Here is a 17,747-nt window from a genome sequence, read left to right on the forward strand (position 1 = left end):
AAATATTTCTACAGCAGCACAGCAGCAGATTTAAAAAAAAAATCAGAATCAGAAAAGATATTATCCAGAAAGAAAGAAAAGCAGAATACTAGTAAAATTTGCTGTAGATGAGATAAGCCAAAAGTGGGCGCTGATAACTTCCAACATCGACTAGGCAAGATAAAATATACCAACATCAAAGCCTGCGCGTGATGTCGAGAGCATTCGCTATTCACAGAGATGCCGTGGACCAGCTGCAAACGCTGGTCCCCACTGATTGCGGTGTGCACATTTATAACTTTGGCAAACTTTAAAATCAAAATAATTACCACAGAACATTCAACAATGGAGCCAAGTGAATTCAGTTCATCATATTTGCAACAACGGACGTCCCTTGACGATGACTACCACAAACTGATAAACCTGACTGATTTCAACTTTCAACTTCTTGTAAATTGTTCTCAAGAAGAAGGTCCCCTTGTAGTCGTTGTTCACTCAGCGCCAACAAGAGCTGGCCATCGAAGTGCGATTCGAGCTAGCTGGGGGTCGTCGCATGTCAAAGTAGTCTTCATGCTTGGGGCGGTGACCAACGAGACCCTGCAGAGGAGCCTAGAGGATGAGGGGCGACAACATGGAGACCTTGTGCAAGGGTCGTTTTACGACACATACAGAAATTTGACCTACAAGCACGTGATGGCCTTCAAATGGCTGAATTACCACTGCAGAGGACCAAAGTTTATCCTCAAAACTGATGACGATATTTTTCTAAACTTGCCCAGTGTTTCTGAACTAATAAGAAATGACTCTTTTCCCAGTGATCATATAATTTGCCACTATAACCTCATGTAAGTAAATTTATTTGATTCATTCAAATTAAATACCATACACATTATAAACTTATAAATTTATATTGTATTTACAGTTTTAAAACTAAAGAGGTTGATGACCACTCACTAAGTCACTCTTACATTGGAATAGGCCAAAAATTCAAATTTCTTCACCACACAAAGCACATTTTTTAAATTTTTGATTTGCTTCACAGTGATATAATATGCTTTATTTTGACGTAACAAAAGAAAAAAAAGGAAAGCCTACCTCATTAAAAGGTGCCAAAATTTTAAAAGTCTCTTTCCATTTGTTTTTGGTCATAGCAGGAGTTTTGAAAAATTGTGGGTATTTTTGTATTTACCAATACTTTACACACTTAAAAATTTATTCAGTAGTGTTACTTAATGGGATTATCCAGTGTTTAATAATCAGCAGATTTGCACATGCTCTTAAGTAATAACAGTGAAGTAATAAATAAAATTTCCTTTAAATATTATTGAATTGAAAAAATTTAAAAGTTTAGATAATTTTTTAGAATTAAAATTGGAAGAATAATTTTTAAATAAAAATTATGATTATTTATTTAATTCATTGAAAATTGTGTATTGAGTAATGTAATCATAAATTTGGTATTTATGATTACAATTTGTAGAAATTCAATTTAAATGTATAATAACTGTTGAACTACAAATTAACTTCAGAAATAAGCGACAAGTTTAAAAAAAAAATGAGTTAATTATGACGTCATCAAATATAATCTCAATCAATTAAATTTCTATGTTGACAACACTGAAATTAGAGCTTAAATTGAGTTCTACGTCCAAATTCATTAATAGTGAATCATTTCTGATCTCGAGAAATATTAGCGATAAGACTAATATTGCGTCAATAAGCTGAGATAATAATTTTTGCTTATTTTTTGGCATTCAAACCCACCTCAAATAAAAAAATTGATATTTCTTAATTACAGGAATCGTCCGTCTCGTTCATGGAGAAACAAGTGGCGTGTTTCACCACTTGAATACAAGGATACATTTTATCCCCATTATTGCAACGGCTGGCTGGTGCTCTACAGCAATAAGACGGCAAAGAAGCTGTACACTCTGGCGCAGCAGGAACCTTATTTCTGGATAGACGATCTCCTCATCACCGGTTTTTTGGCAAAAAAGGCAGGATTGCACCATTTTTCGACTCGCCCATGGCTACTGGATTGGCAGATGAGTGAAGACATTATCCGAAACGGCAGCTGTCCGTATGACAAAGATTGCAAAAAGTTTATCTTCGGTCCGTCTGAGCTAGACCCCGAGCAAATAGTTTTACTTTGGAAGATACTCGCAATCAGTAACAATACAGGTGATGACACTTAAAAAAAAATCAATAAAAATAAGTTTTCTCAGCAGAATTTCCAGACAAAAATGACCCAAATCTCATTAGATGTATATTATATGAAATGTGTATAAAAAGCTTTTTGTATGTAGCTAGGCAAAAGAAAAAATGTTTATGGAAAAAGCCTAAAAAGTACAATAAAATAATAAATAAATAAATAATTCTAACAACTATAGAAACTACTAGAATTTGCTAAGTGCAATGAACGAATCGTTTTCATTTACGCCCGCCGATCCCAAATCATCCAAAATCCCAGACAGCGGGCCAGGCTATTGATTAAAGCGTGCGGCGAGCTACGGAGATAGAGCGCTGTCGTTGGTGCCACTTGTTAGAAAAGCACTGCAGTAGCGAGGCGAGATCGAGAGGCTCAAAACAAAACACCAGCAGGGTCCAGTGGTTCAAGGCCGAGTTAATCTAGGAAATTAAGGTGGCAGGATGCAGCTCATGATCCGCGGGTGCATTCGGCACTGAAAGCGAGCCGACCATGGCTTTGGCTCTCATAAAGAGGGTCTTCAAAAAGTACCCCTTGGTGGCAAACTGTGGGGTATATGGCACCCTGTACGTCGGAGCCGAACTGTCGCAGCAGACCATCAACAAGAAGTTCCTTGTAATTGCATTTTGGTTTCATTTGGGCTACATCAATATCTGTATTTATTGTTGGCCGCTTTTTGTTGTCAGGCACTCGATTTAATTCCAGCAGGAGTGCTGCAGACTTTTCCACCCCTTTGAATATCTCAGCATATTGATTTTCACCGCGCCTTTGCTCTGTCTTTTTTCCACAGGCCCCTATTCCAGAACCCTATGACCAAGGTACCCTGGCGAGATATGGAGTTGTTGGCACCTTTATTTATCCCACTATTCTCTTCAACTGGTACACACTTTTTATTTTAATTTAATCAATTTTCGTTCATCTCCGCACCTTTTATTTTGTTAAAAATGTATTCGATCTAATTTTGATTCTACATTTTTCCTAAATTCATTTTCAACACTTCCCCTCAGAGCACATATTGTACCAAGCAATTGGTTGTCACTCTCTGTATTGAAAATCCTTATTTCATTTACAACACTGAACTCACAGCTTGTCTGCATGAAAACTTGGCTTTCAGGGCGGCCCGCCTTATGATATGCAGATGCTTATGAGATACGGCCTGCTTGGGGTTGCTCTTTACCCTCCTATCTATTATCACTGGTGAGCTGTCACTTTAACTGTGCAATGGCAATTGAAAGCGTGTGCGATTATTTGAAAAATTGCAATTAGCTAATCGGCACAAAATCACCATTCACATGGCACAATTTATCAAAAGCCGTGCACACACCTATTTGCACTTTTCAGAAAAGTCCTTCATCAACGAGACTTAACTGATTAAATGGATTTAATATCTCCTTATACAGCACATAAATGTTGCATATACAATTTCATCATAAAATTTTCCATACTTATATAATGTAATGACACTTATTATTAACAACTTTTAAAGGTACAAGTGGTTGGACGCCCGGTTTGTGGGTACCGCCGCGCCTATCATTGTGAAAAAACTCCTCTTGGACCAATTTTTACTGACGCCACCACTTCTTGTTATCTTTTATGCAAGTAAGTTATAATCAAGAGGACACTTTTAATGCGAAAATTGCTATCAATTTTGTTATTTAAATTATTTCGTAAAAGCACTCTTAAATGTTTTTTTTATCTCTTGTGCAATTATTTAAGTCCTTTTTTTGCAGGCATGAGTATTATGGAGCGCAAAGGTGATATACTTGAAGAGTGCAGAAACAAAATTATTCCCACCTTCAAGGTTTACACTTTGGTTTTCAATAAAAAGAGTTGAATCATTATAATTATTTATTTTGTTTTAGACAAGTTGTATGTTCTGGCTTCCAGCACAAAGCATCAACTTCATGTTGGTCCCACCCGCAGCTAGAGTGGTGTATGTTGGCTCGTGTGCTTTCATCTGGGTCAACATCTTGTGCTGGTTCAAGCGACAAAATTATTAAACCCTGAATGCCCAAAGCAAGAGCTTTAATGTTATAAAAAATTATTTGATTGCTTATTTCTTTGCAAAATTCTCACTAAGCAGTATTATCGCAAATGAGTCATGCGCTCACTAAATGCTTTTAGACGTTTAAACGCAAGTCACCTGCTAAAAAAGCTTATTAATGCGAAACGTCTTCAATTATTCATTTTCAGTAATTTTAAGTTATTTTTATGTTTATCCCATTTTTTAACTGTAGAAAAGATTATACCAATTTTATTTACGGAAAATTTATATCTTCATTATTTTATTTGTTATTTTTTTTTTTATCAATTTAAACACGATTTTTCTACGATTATAAGTCATAAATGAACACAGAATAAAAATTATATGTAAATGTTGCAAATATTGTGAATTTTTGGGGATGCTTTACAATAAAAATGTACGCAATGAAAAGATAATAACGATATGAACTGCCGTTTTCTTGGTATCCATTATTGACACAATATTTCCTGTCAGCATAAAACATAAAAATAGAGAATTTGCAGAAATGAAGTAAAGAAAGAAATTAAAGGGTGAATTCTCTAATTAATAGAAAAAAAATTAATTTTAAAATATATGTCGCACCTTGTAGGAAAGGATTGTTTTTTTTTTAATTTCGGTATATATGGAATAAAGGAATAATCCTGAGTGGTTACACCCCTCTTTTAACTCGAAACATATCGATCGCCTCTCCGAGTGGCCCGGCGACAAACGTAAACTCGCGTGAAAATATTAGATGTTTCTCTGCGAAAATAAAAAATGAGACACATAAAGGCCTCGGAAAGACTGACAGAGAAGAAAGTGGAGAAAAAGCTGAGTGTGGACAAAAAGCATCCCACGTCATCGTCAGAGGATGAAAGCAAACCAAAAGAGCCGTATGTATTGCAATTAAAAAATACTTATTTTAATTTCTCTTATCAAAGTCTAAAATTGTATTTTTATTTCCAGAAAATTTGGACCTATGCCTAAACTGCCAAACTCTAGACTGTGGACCCGAGGCGTGATGGTAGGCGGAGCTCTAATTGTTCTGCTCTTCACCTCTGGAAAAGGCCGCGAAGTCACCATTGCAAAGCAGTCAGAAACTGTCCAGCACAAGGGCCAGCACGTCCACTGCTCTGACGACTACACCAAAGAATTGCAACAATACCCAGGCTGTGTACCAGAACAGTGCGGACGCGTAATCACGGACGGATTGGTCAGCGCGAAAGAGGCAAAGGAGCTTTTGCTGTTGGCGAAGAAGGGCATGGCCCTTGGGGGATCGGACGGTGGTGCCACTATTCTGGACCTGCACTCTGGCGCTCTTTCAAAGGGCAAGGCCTTTGTGAACGTGTATGGGCTGCAGCCAAATTTGCTCACCGCCCAAGACTACAAATTGTATAAGACTGTCCGAACCAAAATCCATCACTCGGTGGCGCATCACTTCGGAGTGTCGGCCGACCTGCTCCATCTAACTCATCCAACCTTTTTCTCCAAGCTGACAAGCCAGGAGGCCCAGTCACAAAACGATGAGTACTGGCATCCACACGTCGACAAAGAGACCTATGAAGCATTCCATTACACTAGCCTGCTTTACCTCACAGACCACGGTGAGGATTTTAAAGGAGGGAGATTTGTTTTTGTTGACCCTGACCACACCAATAGAACTGTAGAGCCGAAAAAAGGTAATTTTCATTTAAATTCAATTTAAGCTGTATAATTATTTTAATTAAAATTCTTGATTTCTAGGTCGAGTTTCTATGTTCACTTCAGGGTCTGAGAATTTGCACTTTGTAGAAAAAGTGACTTCGGGAGAGAGATATGCCCTCACTGTGTCATTCACATGCAATATAGAAGCAGCGATCAAAGATCCAGCAGCTCAAAAGTGATTAATAACTGGCAATTTTTTTGATCTCCAAGTCGCATTTTTGAGCAATACCGAAATAAATCATGTACCAAAGTATGAGTGGCAAGAAAAAATTTTGACACAAAAGACACAATAGATCATATTTCCCTCACACACGTTGTAGTTGTTGAATTTGAATGTTTGATAAATAAGGTTTAAACAATATTAAAGGTTTTTTCCTACCGTTATCAGCACCTCTCAGCCGCATCACAGTCACATTGTGCGTGTCGGTGGTTAGGCGTCCAGTCTCCTCGACTGTCATTGGCATAGTAGTCCATTGGGTAGTGACCATCCTTGGTTAGTGTGTTGTCTCTCCTGAGAGTCATGTTGAGCTCAAAGGGCGTCAATAGGGGCTTTTGAAAAGCACGACCCCAATCTATGCTCAGGCGAGGGCACGCCACCTGGACCCAAGCATCTATAGAAGGCCCAAAGAGAGCAAGTTTTTGTGGAAATATTTCCGACAGGAGTACGACCACACTCTCCAGATTGGACTTGGTGATGCTTTTCTAAAATTTAACATTTTATTTAGTTAACGTCATTTATTCCATTAATATCAGTTACCTCAAGATTTGAAAGCACAGTGGGATTGCCTTGTCTACCCAATGTACCCAAAATGAGCCCAAACGTTCCAGCTTTTATGGACTTGTCAACAGACTCTTTTCGAAACGACAACATCATTTCATGGTCATATTCCTCTAGAGTGAATTTCTTATCATAAGGATCAAATCTGTGAAATAGGGTTAAAGTTAATAAAAACAAAAAAATTCAAATATTATCTCTATATTACTTGTATGCTGGTACGGTTGGATTAGAAATCATGGCAGACTCCAAATGAAATCTTCCGTCTCCAAGATAAATGATGGCATCAACATTGGTCTCTAAATTGGGTGATGTGCAGCCCAAAATTTCACCAGCAGACAAAGGCTTCGATTGAGGAATAATGATGTTAAACCCGCATTTTCGTAATTCGGACGCTGCTCCATGGAGTGATGCAATGAACTGGACGGTGCTCACAAAAGCCAGAGTCTTTTCGATAGTGAAGTTCAACTTCACAGACTCAATAAAATGGAGAATGTCTATTTTGATGTCCACAAAAATATAGAGCACTTTGATCGAAGCTGTCCTATCAATTGGCACAAGACAACTGTGTCCATAGTGAATCAAAAGCTCAACTCCCAATGACTTTGCAGTTATATCGTCTACACAGCAGGCACCGTAAGTGACGTCTCCCATGATGACAACCTCTTCACATTCCGTGAATTGCTCGATGATGTCAGCAAGTGTGGTGGCAAACAGAAGGAGGCCTTCAGGTAGCTGTAAGCCAACAATCTTGGCGTCAAGCTGCTTGATACGCCAAATCGTTTTGTGGACTTCAAAGTTGTAGTTCGGGGGAAGCACCTTGATGGCTGCATTTAACATGTGATCTTGAATGATTTCATCAGGAATCTTGTTGTTGACCCTAGTGACTGCAGGCTTGATCACTTTGCGTGCAGGGTTTGCAACCACCACTGCTGACTGAGAAGTCTCCTGCAGGTCGGCGCTCATTATCTGAAATGGTTAAAAATGAAGACCATAAATAATTAAAATAACTCACAAAATGACATTATATTATACAAAGCTCTTGTATTTCAAATATTTTTACGCTGCATGAATTTTTACCTTTCCCCTATATTTCTTCTTTTAAAAAAATAACTCAATATATGCTCTTTGACTTTGTATTTTTAAAAAATCTGCAAGGAGTGCCATATCCACATGGTGTGTTGCACATGGACCCAATAATAAGCAAAGCTGCCAATAAAATGGAATTTTGTAATAAAATAAATATTATGGTTTTATATATTTAGACGGTGAACGTAATTTACATTACAAAACATGTTTTATTGCAAAATAAATTAATGCAAAAATTATTTTGTTATATTATGTGAATTAAAAGAAAAAGACAAATTTTTAAACAAAAACGTTGGTACGACACAAGCGTAGCTCTGCAAACACCGGCTGGTTGGGCAGACTTGACGCCTCTCCCACACCCACAAACATCAAAACGAAAAAAAAATGAATTATAAAACGTTCTTTTTGTGATGGTGCCTGATTTCAAAGTAAAACAAAAATGGGGCCTTCTTTGAAAATAGTCCTATTGTCCTGCGTGGCAGGTAGTCTTTACCTGTACGGGAGTCTCTTGATTCTGGTCGACACCCTGCTGAGTTCACTGCCGCTACCCGTGATCTTCCCTTTACTCCTATTGCTTCTAGTCTATGGCATTCGCCTGCAGCCTTCACCTGATTATTTGGTCGAATCAGTTCTTGGAAAAGACCTTGATCCAGAGGCTGACGAAGACAAAAATGAGGAGACCTCGCACGAGTTCTATTTAGACAGGGTCGCTCACCGAGGGGCGGGATATGACGCACCTGAAAACAGCATATCATCATTTCAATTGGTAGATTCACAATATTACATGCATTTAATATCCATGTTTTCCCCAAAATATTATAATCAATAAACTCAAAAATTAAAAATCGAACCGTATTATATTCGGAAAAATAATGGGGACATTTTTGTTCTTTAACAGGCACACGAACATGGTTGCATGGCAGTAGAATTTGACGTAGCCTTGACTGCAGACGGGGTTCCAGTTTTGTTTCATGACAAAAGTCTCCTTCGCATGTGCGAGGTTGACAAGAAAATTAGTGAAATGACTTTCGAGGACTTGGAAATTCTTGACATTTCGACAACTCACCCTCTCAGGTAGGGAATAATAGTCTTTTACTAAAATTGAATGTTTAAATTTTTATTTTACGATTTATGATTGTTGAATAAATAAATTGTATCGATTTCAGTCGCAGCTTTGCCGGTGAACAAATTCCACAATTGGACGAAGCAATCGAAGAGTGTCTGAAATTAGATATGCGAGTGTTCATCGATTTGAAAGACAACGATACTAGAGTGGGTTTGATTAACCAAGGGTTTCAACAGAAGAATAATGTAGAAATAATGACATTTTAGACCCTGATAGCAGTTCTCAAGATGTTTGAAAAATACCCTGATTTACAAGCAAGGGCAGTCATTACCTCCTTTTATCCTAACCTGATTTTCTGGGTAAGGCATACTTTTATTAAAATGATAAGAAGTCCCAAGTTTTTAATTTAAATTAAGGTTAAACGGGCCGTGCCTAGTGTTGTATGCGCTCTTTCGTGGCGTCCAGGTTTGATCGCCTATGAGGACTACACATACTCACGGTCCGTTGGTGGACCTTACCGCAGAAGGTTTGCGTTATTTTATTGCATCTAACAAAAGTGACGCGAAATTTATTTATTACAGGTATCCTGTGTTCTGGCAACATGCTTTGGCCGTGATTGCTGATGTAATTCACCAATGGTGTTTCTTCAACGTTTATGACTTCCTCCTGGGCATTTCTGCTGTCATTGTGCACAAAGATTGTTTATCACCGTAAGACTACATTTCTCTTTAAAAAAAATAAATTAAAGATTTTTTTTAATTTTTCAGGGATCAAGTTCGACAATGGCGAAAGAGAGGGGTCAGGGCCATAGCCTGGCCTGTCAACCTAGCGTGTGAAAAGGAATACTTTTCCAAGGCACTTCATGTCACCTATATGACGGACACGCTGAGGGAGTAGGACAAATGAATTTTTTTTATCCAATACAGCTCATGTAGATTAATCCTTCCTTTGCCAAAGTGTATTTATTAAGGTTTTTCAAGTCCATATTTTAAAAAGACATCCCTATTTGAGCTGCTTAACGGTTTCATTTTTTTTTTACGTTTTGATGTTTTAAGTCTTTAATTTTGTCTTTTACCTCCCTTTGCATTATATTATTGATTGGTTTTCCCTTTTTTCACTTTCAAGTCTCCCTTGATCTGCCATTTTTTAATTATAATTGTTCTAGTAAAATATTCCACCAAAGGGTTAAAAACTCTTTGTTCCAAAGTTCAAACCCGCCTAATACTGGTAGCCATGTATATTTTACAAAAAGTGTTTTAAATTCTGTAACATGTGCGTTCAAAACGGCTGCTATTGTCCCATGTGATATTTTAAAATTTTACAAACTTGTTTCTAACCCCTAAGTTTAATGAGAATTTTTGGAGTCCTCAATTATGTCATATATAATATTTATGTTTTTTTGATTTTTATTCCCTACCAACAACGATTAACGTTTGTAAACTTATTGTCAGCGTAATGTAAAGAATGTAAACATGTTAAGTTCTCATTCAAAAAATTGTGGTGTGTGCTCCTAGTGTCATAGAATTAGCTTCCAACCCAGTATAAGTATGAGCTCAATGAGCTACAAAATTATTAAATCACTCCAAAGTAAAAAAAAGACAGATCTCTTTGTGTGCTTGTTTTCAAGTATTATCCACTCACGGTCATAACGTTTTGAACGGGACCTACTTTAGGGCAACTTTTTGGATTATTTCGACTTTGATTAATGTCGCGGCGAAGGCCACGGATGAGAGAAAAACTTGCTCAAGCTGTAAACTAGCGTTTTGTCACGGCCGAGCGCGACGACCGGCCAAATTTAATATCTTTACCGATCACAAGAATTGACACTGCTCCGATTAAAAGGCAGTTTTGCGCCGCGGCAAAAAAGCGCTTGGTTTATTTGGGCGATTTAATAATTCATCGACCTACATTCGATTTGCCTTAGGTTACATAATAGCTGCATTATATGATTCAAAAACACGTTTGGCCGGTGCGCCGCCCGCCATACAGCACCCATTCTCCACTTTACACGAGGGACCTGTTGCCCACCTCTGATCGCACCACGACACATGCGAGCACTGCAAACACAATGACATGAACTCACCTTTGGGAGATGGCAAGGTGCACTAATGGAGGGGCTGCAGAGACTGCGAGGATTGCGTGCCACGCCCGGCGGTGCCCTCTCTGCCGATGCCCTGCAGATTTCAGACAGTATAAAAGCACCTCAATGGACACTTTCTAATCACTCAACTCAAACACCTCAACGAAAAACATGGCCTTCAAGGTATGTGCTTTAAGCCGAATTGCCATTTATTTTTTCAAAATTTCTACTTAAAATTGCGGAAAATTGAGTGTCCAAAAAAAATTGAATTTTATGATAATTTTCTGAATTTCCAAAAAATATTAGAAGTTCCGACCATCACATAAAAATTTCCTTTAATTTTGCAAACTTGTTTGTAAATTTGTCTTTATTTGTATAAATTGTCTTTTTAGATTATTTTTTTGTCTTTCTAGCTTTATTTCATAGGCTCGCACTAGCATATACATAATATGATATAATTATCCTCTCTACCGTCCACCACCACAACATGCATATATATATATTAATAATATTCTATTTCATTCTGTGTAACAAAAAGCTCAATTTCCATTTGATGTGCATCATTTCCCACCAAGTCTTTCATCAACATTCACATCAATGAGATCAAATTTAAAATTGCAGCTCCTTGCTTTCGCCGCCCTCATCGCCGTCGCCCGCGCTGGCGTGATCGGTGCCCCCCTGGCCTACGCTGCCGCCCCCGCTGTGGCCAAGGTCGCCGTCGACACCGACTTTGACCCCAACCCCCAGTACAGCTACAGCTACGACATCCAGGATGCCCTGACCGGTGACAGCAAGGGCCAGTCCGAGACCCGCAACGGTGACGTCGTCCAGGGCTCCTACTCCCTGGTCGAGCCCGACGGCACCCGCCGCACTGTCGAGTACACCGCTGACCCTGTCAACGGATTCAACGCCGTCGTCCACCGTGAGCCCGCTGTCGCCAAGGCCGTCGTCGCTGCCCCCGCCATCGCCAAGGTCGCTGCCCCCGTCGCCTATGCCGCCCCCGTCCGCGCTTATGCTGCTGCCCCTGCCTACCTCGGCTAAGAAGTCAATCGCCTATTTTGTACATAATGTCTCAAACTGAACACTTATTTATTGAAAACACTTTCTTTCAAAACCTCTTCCAATTTTCAAACACTCAAAATAAAAAGTGAAAAAAATCCTAACTGCAAATGTATTATTTTTATAAGCTTTGAAGAAAAATTATTTATATACCCTTTGAAACAAAAGCAATAATGGATGACAATAAAATAAAGAATGTTAACCTTTAAATTATGCGTGGAGATGAGACGAACATATAAAAAAAAACTAATAAAAGAGAAGAGAAGCATTAGAAGTGTATATTTTGCAATCTAAATTAAAGGTTCGTATAAGCCAGACTCGCATCCCCTGCAAACTTGTATAGACGACCCGCATTTGAGTTAAATTTTTATAATATAATTTTGGGCTTTCCACATTCTGTGAATCAAGTTTGTAGAATTGTATAATGCTAGATCTTAAATCTTCAATTATATATATGTCGTTGAGAGTAATATGCTGATTGCTATGGCTTTCATGTGAAGTAGCAAGCACTCACTTTATATAAACACAAAAATTCAGGAAGCAAATTGGTTTTTAAAAACCTTGTTTGATTGTGTACACTAGGATCACTCACTAACGACTTATATTATATATTCAGCATTTAAGTGTCAGTGTGTCACTATATAATTATTTCCTAGCCAAAGTTATGTTTTCTGTGCCTAATTGCCTATATGCAATATACATACAATTTAATAATAATTTTTTTATGTTAACAAAAATATTACACGCAAAATGTGCAAAATATATCATTATGAATATTATAACATTTTTGAACTTATATTCAAGATTATAATTGAGAAAATTTTAATTTATTATTTTCTCATAAATATTTATAGTAAAATTCACATTATTTTAAAAATTTTGATTGGAAGGACTGCCGATAAGCCACTGACCATAATACAAAATGTATATCTTGAGCTTGCACACTATATAACCATAAATTTAAGTAAAGAAATAAATTCAAATAATTATGTTGCAAACATATAATGAATACAATTTATTTATATGAGATTTCTTTGGAAAAAAGGCTTTCAATTCCAATATAATGCATAATTTAAAAATGATAAATATGTGAGAAACAATTTGGTGTAATCAATACTCCGTTGGAAAGCTAAGTTCACAAAGGAGTTAATTAATTACAAAAACTTAAGGCATCATGCAAAATAATTAATTTTTTTTCCAATTTAAGTACTTAAAATTTATGATTGGTTGACAAAAATATCTCTGCGACAATTGCTAGTGGCTGTAATTTAAACCTCTTTGAGATTCCCTGCTTTTGATCTTTTTTCAGGTTGGCAACTACCGGCCTAGTTTAGTGCGTTTATGACCACTTTAAATAAGATAGAGAGCAGTGATTTATTGCTTCTCATTCATATAAATTTATACGTGCGAAAATATGGCATCACTGCATAATTATTAATGGTGCACGACAATGCGCGCGCCTAATAAAATACGACTGAATTATAGCGGGTCGTCTACAAGTTGGCAGGCGGCGAGTCTGGCTCTTTAAAACTTTTAAATTGAAAAGAGTTGGGACAGACAGTTGGGTCTCTCGTAGTTTCTTGAGCGTAATTTCCTGCCGCTGCCCCCCAAAGTCTAATTTTGGACTCCTCACATTAGCGCTCGGCATTATTTGGGGAGATTTTTCTTATCTCTATTTCTGCCGTCACACACCGCGCACCTTGAGCTCGTCGGCCGCTCGCTCGAGTCGCTAGAAAAGCAAATTGAACACGCGCCGAGTAAATTTTTCAGTTTTCGATCTTTGATAGCTACACAGCACACGAGAGCACAAGATGAGGGAAATTCTGCATCTCCAGGCCGGACAGTGTGGTAACCAGATTGGTTGCAAGGTAATTGAATTTAAAATTTACAAAATTAAAAATAAATAATTAGAAGCTCCTAGAAGCATAAATATTTTTTTTTTCAAAATATAAATCTTTTTTTTTGTGCTGTGGCGGGAAAACTTTCTGAAAAAGAGACCAAGAAAATATTGATATTTGTAATTATTGCTTTTTATTTAAATTTGGAATTAAAATGTGTTGCTTACTGTTAAAAATGATGCATCTTCAGCAAAAAAAATTATGAATTTTTGATTTAAGTTTTGGGAAATTATTTCCGACGAGCATGGAATTGACCCCGTTGGACAGTACCATGGGAACAGCGACCTGCAGCTGGACCGAATCAGCGTCTACTATAACGAGGCGTCCAGTAAGTACTTGGAAAAAAATTTGGCAACTATCACTCATATGTTCCATGTTAAGACGGCAATTACGTGCCTCGAGCCGTCTTGGTTGACTTGGAGCCCGGCACCATGGACTCGGCCCGAAGTGGACCTTTCGGTACCATCTTCAGGCCAGACAACTTCGTGTTTGGCCAATCAGGCGCAGGTAATTGTGATTTTTTAATCAATTCTTTTAAATAGTTCAGTATTTTGCAGAGATATCAATTAATTTTTAATTTTTAGGAAATAACTGGGCAAAGGGTCACTACACCGAGGGTGCAGAACTGATTGACCAAGTCATGGACGTAACCAGGAGGGAGGCTGAAGGCTGCGATTGTCTGCAAGGTAAAGAACTTTTATCTTTTTTAAAATCGATGCATTCATAAGTAAGCAAGGCGCGTCAGCTTTTTACCTGACAAACAAGATAAGCGGTCGTAATTTTCTTATCACCGCGTGAAATCGTTTTTTTTTGTAGCGCTGCATATTGGGCGGTGACCACTTAAAAAAATATTGCTCATCGCTAATTTTATGACTGGGGCTATGTACTCACGTCAGCAAATTAGGGAGAACTTAATAGAGTGCGGTGACGCAATGCTTTCAGCAGAAATAATAAAATGTCGAAGAATTAAAAAAAAAAAAAAAACGAATAATTTAACTATACTAAAAATTATTTTTACTTAATATTTATTCGAACAACCCAGGTTTCCAACTGACGCACTCCCTAGGAGGTGGCACTGGCAGTGGTCTTGGCACCCTTCTTCTTGCAAAAATTAGGGAAGAATATCCGGATAGAATAATGAAAACTTACAGCGTCATTCCATCGCCAAAGGTGAGAAAATTAATATTTAACTTTAACATTTACTTAAAAAAATTAAATGCAAAAAAAATATGAAGCACAAATAAAAATTTAAAAAAATATATATATATATATAATTTTGATTGTAATGATCTAACGTGATTTTAATATCACTTTTTTTGTTGCATAATTGTAGGTTTCCGAAACAGTAGTTGAACCGTACAACGCCACGCTATCTGTTCACCAACTGACAGAAAACACCGATGAGACCTTCTGCATCGATAACGAGGCGCTCTATGACATCTGCTTCAGGACCCTGAAGCTGACATCTCCGACCTACGGAGACTTGAACCACCTAGTTTCCGTAACCAGACCCAACTAATTAGAAAGTGATAAAATTGAAAATAAATGTGTATCACTTCTTGCAGATCACCATGTCAGGCGTTACGACTTGTCTCAGGTTCCCAGGTCAATTGAACGCCGACCTAAGAAAACTGGCCGTCAATATGGTGCCATTCCCAAGACTGCACTTCTTCATGCCTGGATTCGCCCCTCTCACAGCCAGGGCGTCGCAGGGATACAGAGCCCTCACTGTGCCCGAACTCACCGCTCAGGTTAGGAAGAGAAAGAATGATATGATTTTTTTTATGGGAAGAAATTTACATGCAAATATCTCCTGATTTAAAAATTCTCAATCACGCTTAAACCAAAAAATTGCAGATTTAATGCATAAAAAAAGGTGCAAAATTTTTTAAAGTACATCATACATTTGAAAAACATTCCCCCTTTCAAATTTTTTTTATATTTTTGGAAATGTTGTTACATTTAAACTAAATTCTATTACTTGTTCACTTTAAAAAAAAATTAACCGAGTTCTACTTTTTTTTTTAATTTTGTCCAAAATAACTGCAATTTAATTGGTCTAGATTAAATTAATTCCCAAAATCAATATGAATTATGAAAGCCAACCCCTTTTAACAACATTAACTTTTAGATGTTTGATGCCAAGAACATGATGGCTGCGTGCGACCCCAGACACGGACGGTACCTGACTGTGGCCACGATTTTCCGTGGTAAAATGTCCATGAAGGAGGTTGACGAACAAATGCTCTCAATGCAGAGCAAGCAATCTGCGTAAGTGGTCAATGATGATTTATTTTTATACAAAAAAAAATCATCATGGCGAAATTATTGCAGATACTTTGTCGAGTGGATCCCGAACAATGTAAAGGTGGCCGTGTGCGACATTCCACCCAGAGGACTGAAGATGTCCGCGACCTTCATCGGCAACACGACGGCCATCCAGGAGATTTTCAAACGCATCTCCGAGCAGTTCACTGCCATGTTCCGCCGCAAAGCCTTCCTCCACTGGTACACTGGTGAGGGCATGGACGAAATGGAATTCACTGAGGCTGAGAGCAACATGAATGACTTGGTCTCGGAATACCAACAGTATCAGGTAAAGACTTTTGACAAGCGCCGAAAAATAAAGGATTCCAAAAATATGTTAATTTTTTGTAGGAGGTTGGAGCCTTTGAGGAAAATGAATATGACGAAGAAGAGGAACAAGCTGTGCAAGAGGCTGAGTAAAACTAGTGCCACTTTGCAAAATATACTACAATTACCACGAAGCATTAATCCACGAGCAATGTATCTTTTTTTTTGAAAATTCTTATTCGAGATGTTTATTAGATTTGATTCTAAAATTTTGACTGGATAATTACGTCTTTATTATGAAGAAAATACTTTGAGCCATATATAATGTAATTTCAACAGGAGTTGTAATACTTTTTCGACAAAATAAAATTTTATTTATTGTAATAGAAAGCCTCTATTTAATTTTTCAGCGGTAAATACCGCAAATAATCCTATTTAAAAATTAGTGAGTATTTTTTCATCATAAAAAAAATGAAAAGTAAAACATAAAACGTTCAATGATGAATAAATAAAACGTGAAAAACCATATATTAAATATCTTTATACCAAAGCGCACCAAGACAAAAATTTTAGATTTTACTTCATTTTGCAATAAAAATTGCAAAACAAGATAACAGCTTAGCAACTACCAAAGAATAAATTTTCTTAAAATAATTTGACGACGTAATAAAATAATTAAGCATAAAATATCACAATGGCAATGCGGATATTCATGTAACATTGTATATTATTATTGGATCTGTTATTTCCATTCCAATATTTTGTTAACACGAACCACATTAAAATGATCAAACAATTCAAACATAAATATACATACCAAAGTGCTGATATTGTTGATATGAAAGTCACGGCCATGTACGGTTTTAGAAGCACACGAAGTATAATTATTATATATTTGAATTATATTGAAAAGAGTATAGCACAGAGCCGCCGATTGCATGATAGAAATTTCCCGGAATTTATGCCTTCAATTATGAAATCATCAAAAGAGATCACAAAATGTTAAGACAAAAGACGCTAGACACTATGAAAAATGTCATGGAAACTGAGGAAGAACAGGGAGGAAGAGGCAAGGGAAAATTCAGGAAGTTCATGGGAAAAATTATTGCTGTTCTCTAATTTTGAAAGTATTGCGATAATAAAGGAAGTGAACAAGATGAAAAATGCGAAGGTATAACTGGAAAAATTCGAGTGGAAACGGAAATTTGAACACGAGAAAAGAGAAAAGTAGTAAAATGTAATAACTTGCTTTCGGAGCAACTATAATGTAAACAAAACAAACAAGACTAAACGTGTGGGCAACCGTGTGGGTGCA

The 17,747-nt window shown here is 37.3% G+C and overlaps 7 protein-coding genes across 8 annotated transcripts; 6 read left to right on the forward strand and 1 right to left on the reverse strand.

The window, feature by feature from the left end:
- Nucleotides 1-21: 21 nt before the first annotated feature.
- Nucleotides 22-2,376, forward strand: LOC132199355 (beta-1,3-galactosyltransferase 5-like). Its single transcript, XM_059624004.1, has 2 exons — nt 22-824; nt 1,778-2,376. Exons 1-2 carry the CDS (start codon nt 220-222, stop codon nt 2,172-2,174), a joined length of 1,002 nt encoding a protein of 333 aa, XP_059479987.1. The 5' UTR covers nt 22-219; the 3' UTR covers nt 2,175-2,376.
- A 160-nt stretch (nt 2,377-2,536) lies between these two features.
- LOC132199371 (mpv17-like protein) lies at nt 2,537-4,630 on the forward strand. The gene is made up of 5 exons (XM_059624029.1): nt 2,537-2,800; nt 2,976-3,064; nt 3,672-3,784; nt 3,916-3,986; nt 4,048-4,630. Exons 1-5 carry the CDS (start codon nt 2,678-2,680, stop codon nt 4,183-4,185), a joined length of 534 nt encoding a protein of 177 aa, XP_059480012.1. The 5' UTR covers nt 2,537-2,677; the 3' UTR covers nt 4,186-4,630.
- A 232-nt stretch (nt 4,631-4,862) lies between these two features.
- On the forward strand, nt 4,863-6,251 carry LOC132199362 (2-oxoglutarate and iron-dependent oxygenase domain-containing protein 3-like). Its single transcript, XM_059624017.1, has 3 exons — nt 4,863-5,080; nt 5,154-5,866; nt 5,931-6,251. The coding sequence occupies exons 1-3, from the start codon at nt 4,965-4,967 to the stop codon at nt 6,068-6,070; spliced, it is 969 nt and encodes a 322-aa protein (XP_059480000.1). The 5' UTR covers nt 4,863-4,964; the 3' UTR covers nt 6,071-6,251.
- A 24-nt stretch (nt 6,252-6,275) lies between these two features.
- Nucleotides 6,276-17,737, reverse strand: LOC132199324 (2-(3-amino-3-carboxypropyl)histidine synthase subunit 1). Of its 2 annotated transcripts, XM_059623967.1 has the most exons (6): nt 17,250-17,737; nt 10,905-10,995; nt 8,249-8,492; nt 6,875-7,635; nt 6,649-6,814; nt 6,276-6,593 (listed from the first exon to the last, which is right to left on the reverse strand). In XM_059623967.1, the coding sequence occupies exons 4-6, from the start codon at nt 7,630-7,632 to the stop codon at nt 6,276-6,278; spliced, it is 1,242 nt and encodes a 413-aa protein (XP_059479950.1). In that variant the 5' UTR covers nt 7,633-7,635; nt 8,249-8,492; nt 10,905-10,995; nt 17,250-17,737. The 2 variants fall into 2 exon arrangements, with proteins under 2 accessions (XP_059479950.1, XP_059479942.1); XM_059623959.1 differs by lacking the exons at nt 8,249-8,492; nt 10,905-10,995; nt 17,250-17,737 and adding an exon at nt 7,747-7,873.
- LOC132199338 (glycerophosphodiester phosphodiesterase 1) lies at nt 8,079-10,888 on the forward strand. Its single transcript, XM_059623979.1, has 8 exons — nt 8,079-8,521; nt 8,654-8,829; nt 8,922-9,027; nt 9,088-9,180; nt 9,238-9,347; nt 9,403-9,531; nt 9,589-9,714; nt 10,746-10,888. Exons 1-8 carry the CDS (start codon nt 8,195-8,197, stop codon nt 10,768-10,770), a joined length of 1,092 nt encoding a protein of 363 aa, XP_059479962.1. The 5' UTR covers nt 8,079-8,194; the 3' UTR covers nt 10,771-10,888.
- On the forward strand, nt 10,942-12,064 carry LOC132199410 (larval cuticle protein A2B-like). The gene is made up of 2 exons (XM_059624090.1): nt 10,942-11,084; nt 11,523-12,064. Exons 1-2 carry the CDS (start codon nt 11,073-11,075, stop codon nt 11,940-11,942), a joined length of 432 nt encoding a protein of 143 aa, XP_059480073.1. The 5' UTR covers nt 10,942-11,072; the 3' UTR covers nt 11,943-12,064.
- Nucleotides 13,440-16,816, forward strand: LOC132199316 (tubulin beta chain-like). The gene is made up of 10 exons (XM_059623946.1): nt 13,440-13,828; nt 14,078-14,186; nt 14,240-14,365; nt 14,443-14,544; nt 14,901-15,028; nt 15,192-15,359; nt 15,424-15,609; nt 15,990-16,129; nt 16,193-16,454; nt 16,517-16,816. The coding sequence occupies exons 1-10, from the start codon at nt 13,772-13,774 to the stop codon at nt 16,583-16,585; spliced, it is 1,347 nt and encodes a 448-aa protein (XP_059479929.1). The 5' UTR covers nt 13,440-13,771; the 3' UTR covers nt 16,586-16,816.
- Nucleotides 17,738-17,747: the final 10 nt, after the last annotated feature.

Source organism: Neocloeon triangulifer, unplaced genomic scaffold (assembly GCF_031216515.1).
Source record: "Neocloeon triangulifer isolate White Clay Creek 2 clone unplaced genomic scaffold, ASM3121651v1 ptg000001l, whole genome shotgun sequence".
Taxonomy (NCBI): Eukaryota; Metazoa; Arthropoda; class Insecta; order Ephemeroptera; family Baetidae; genus Neocloeon; species Neocloeon triangulifer.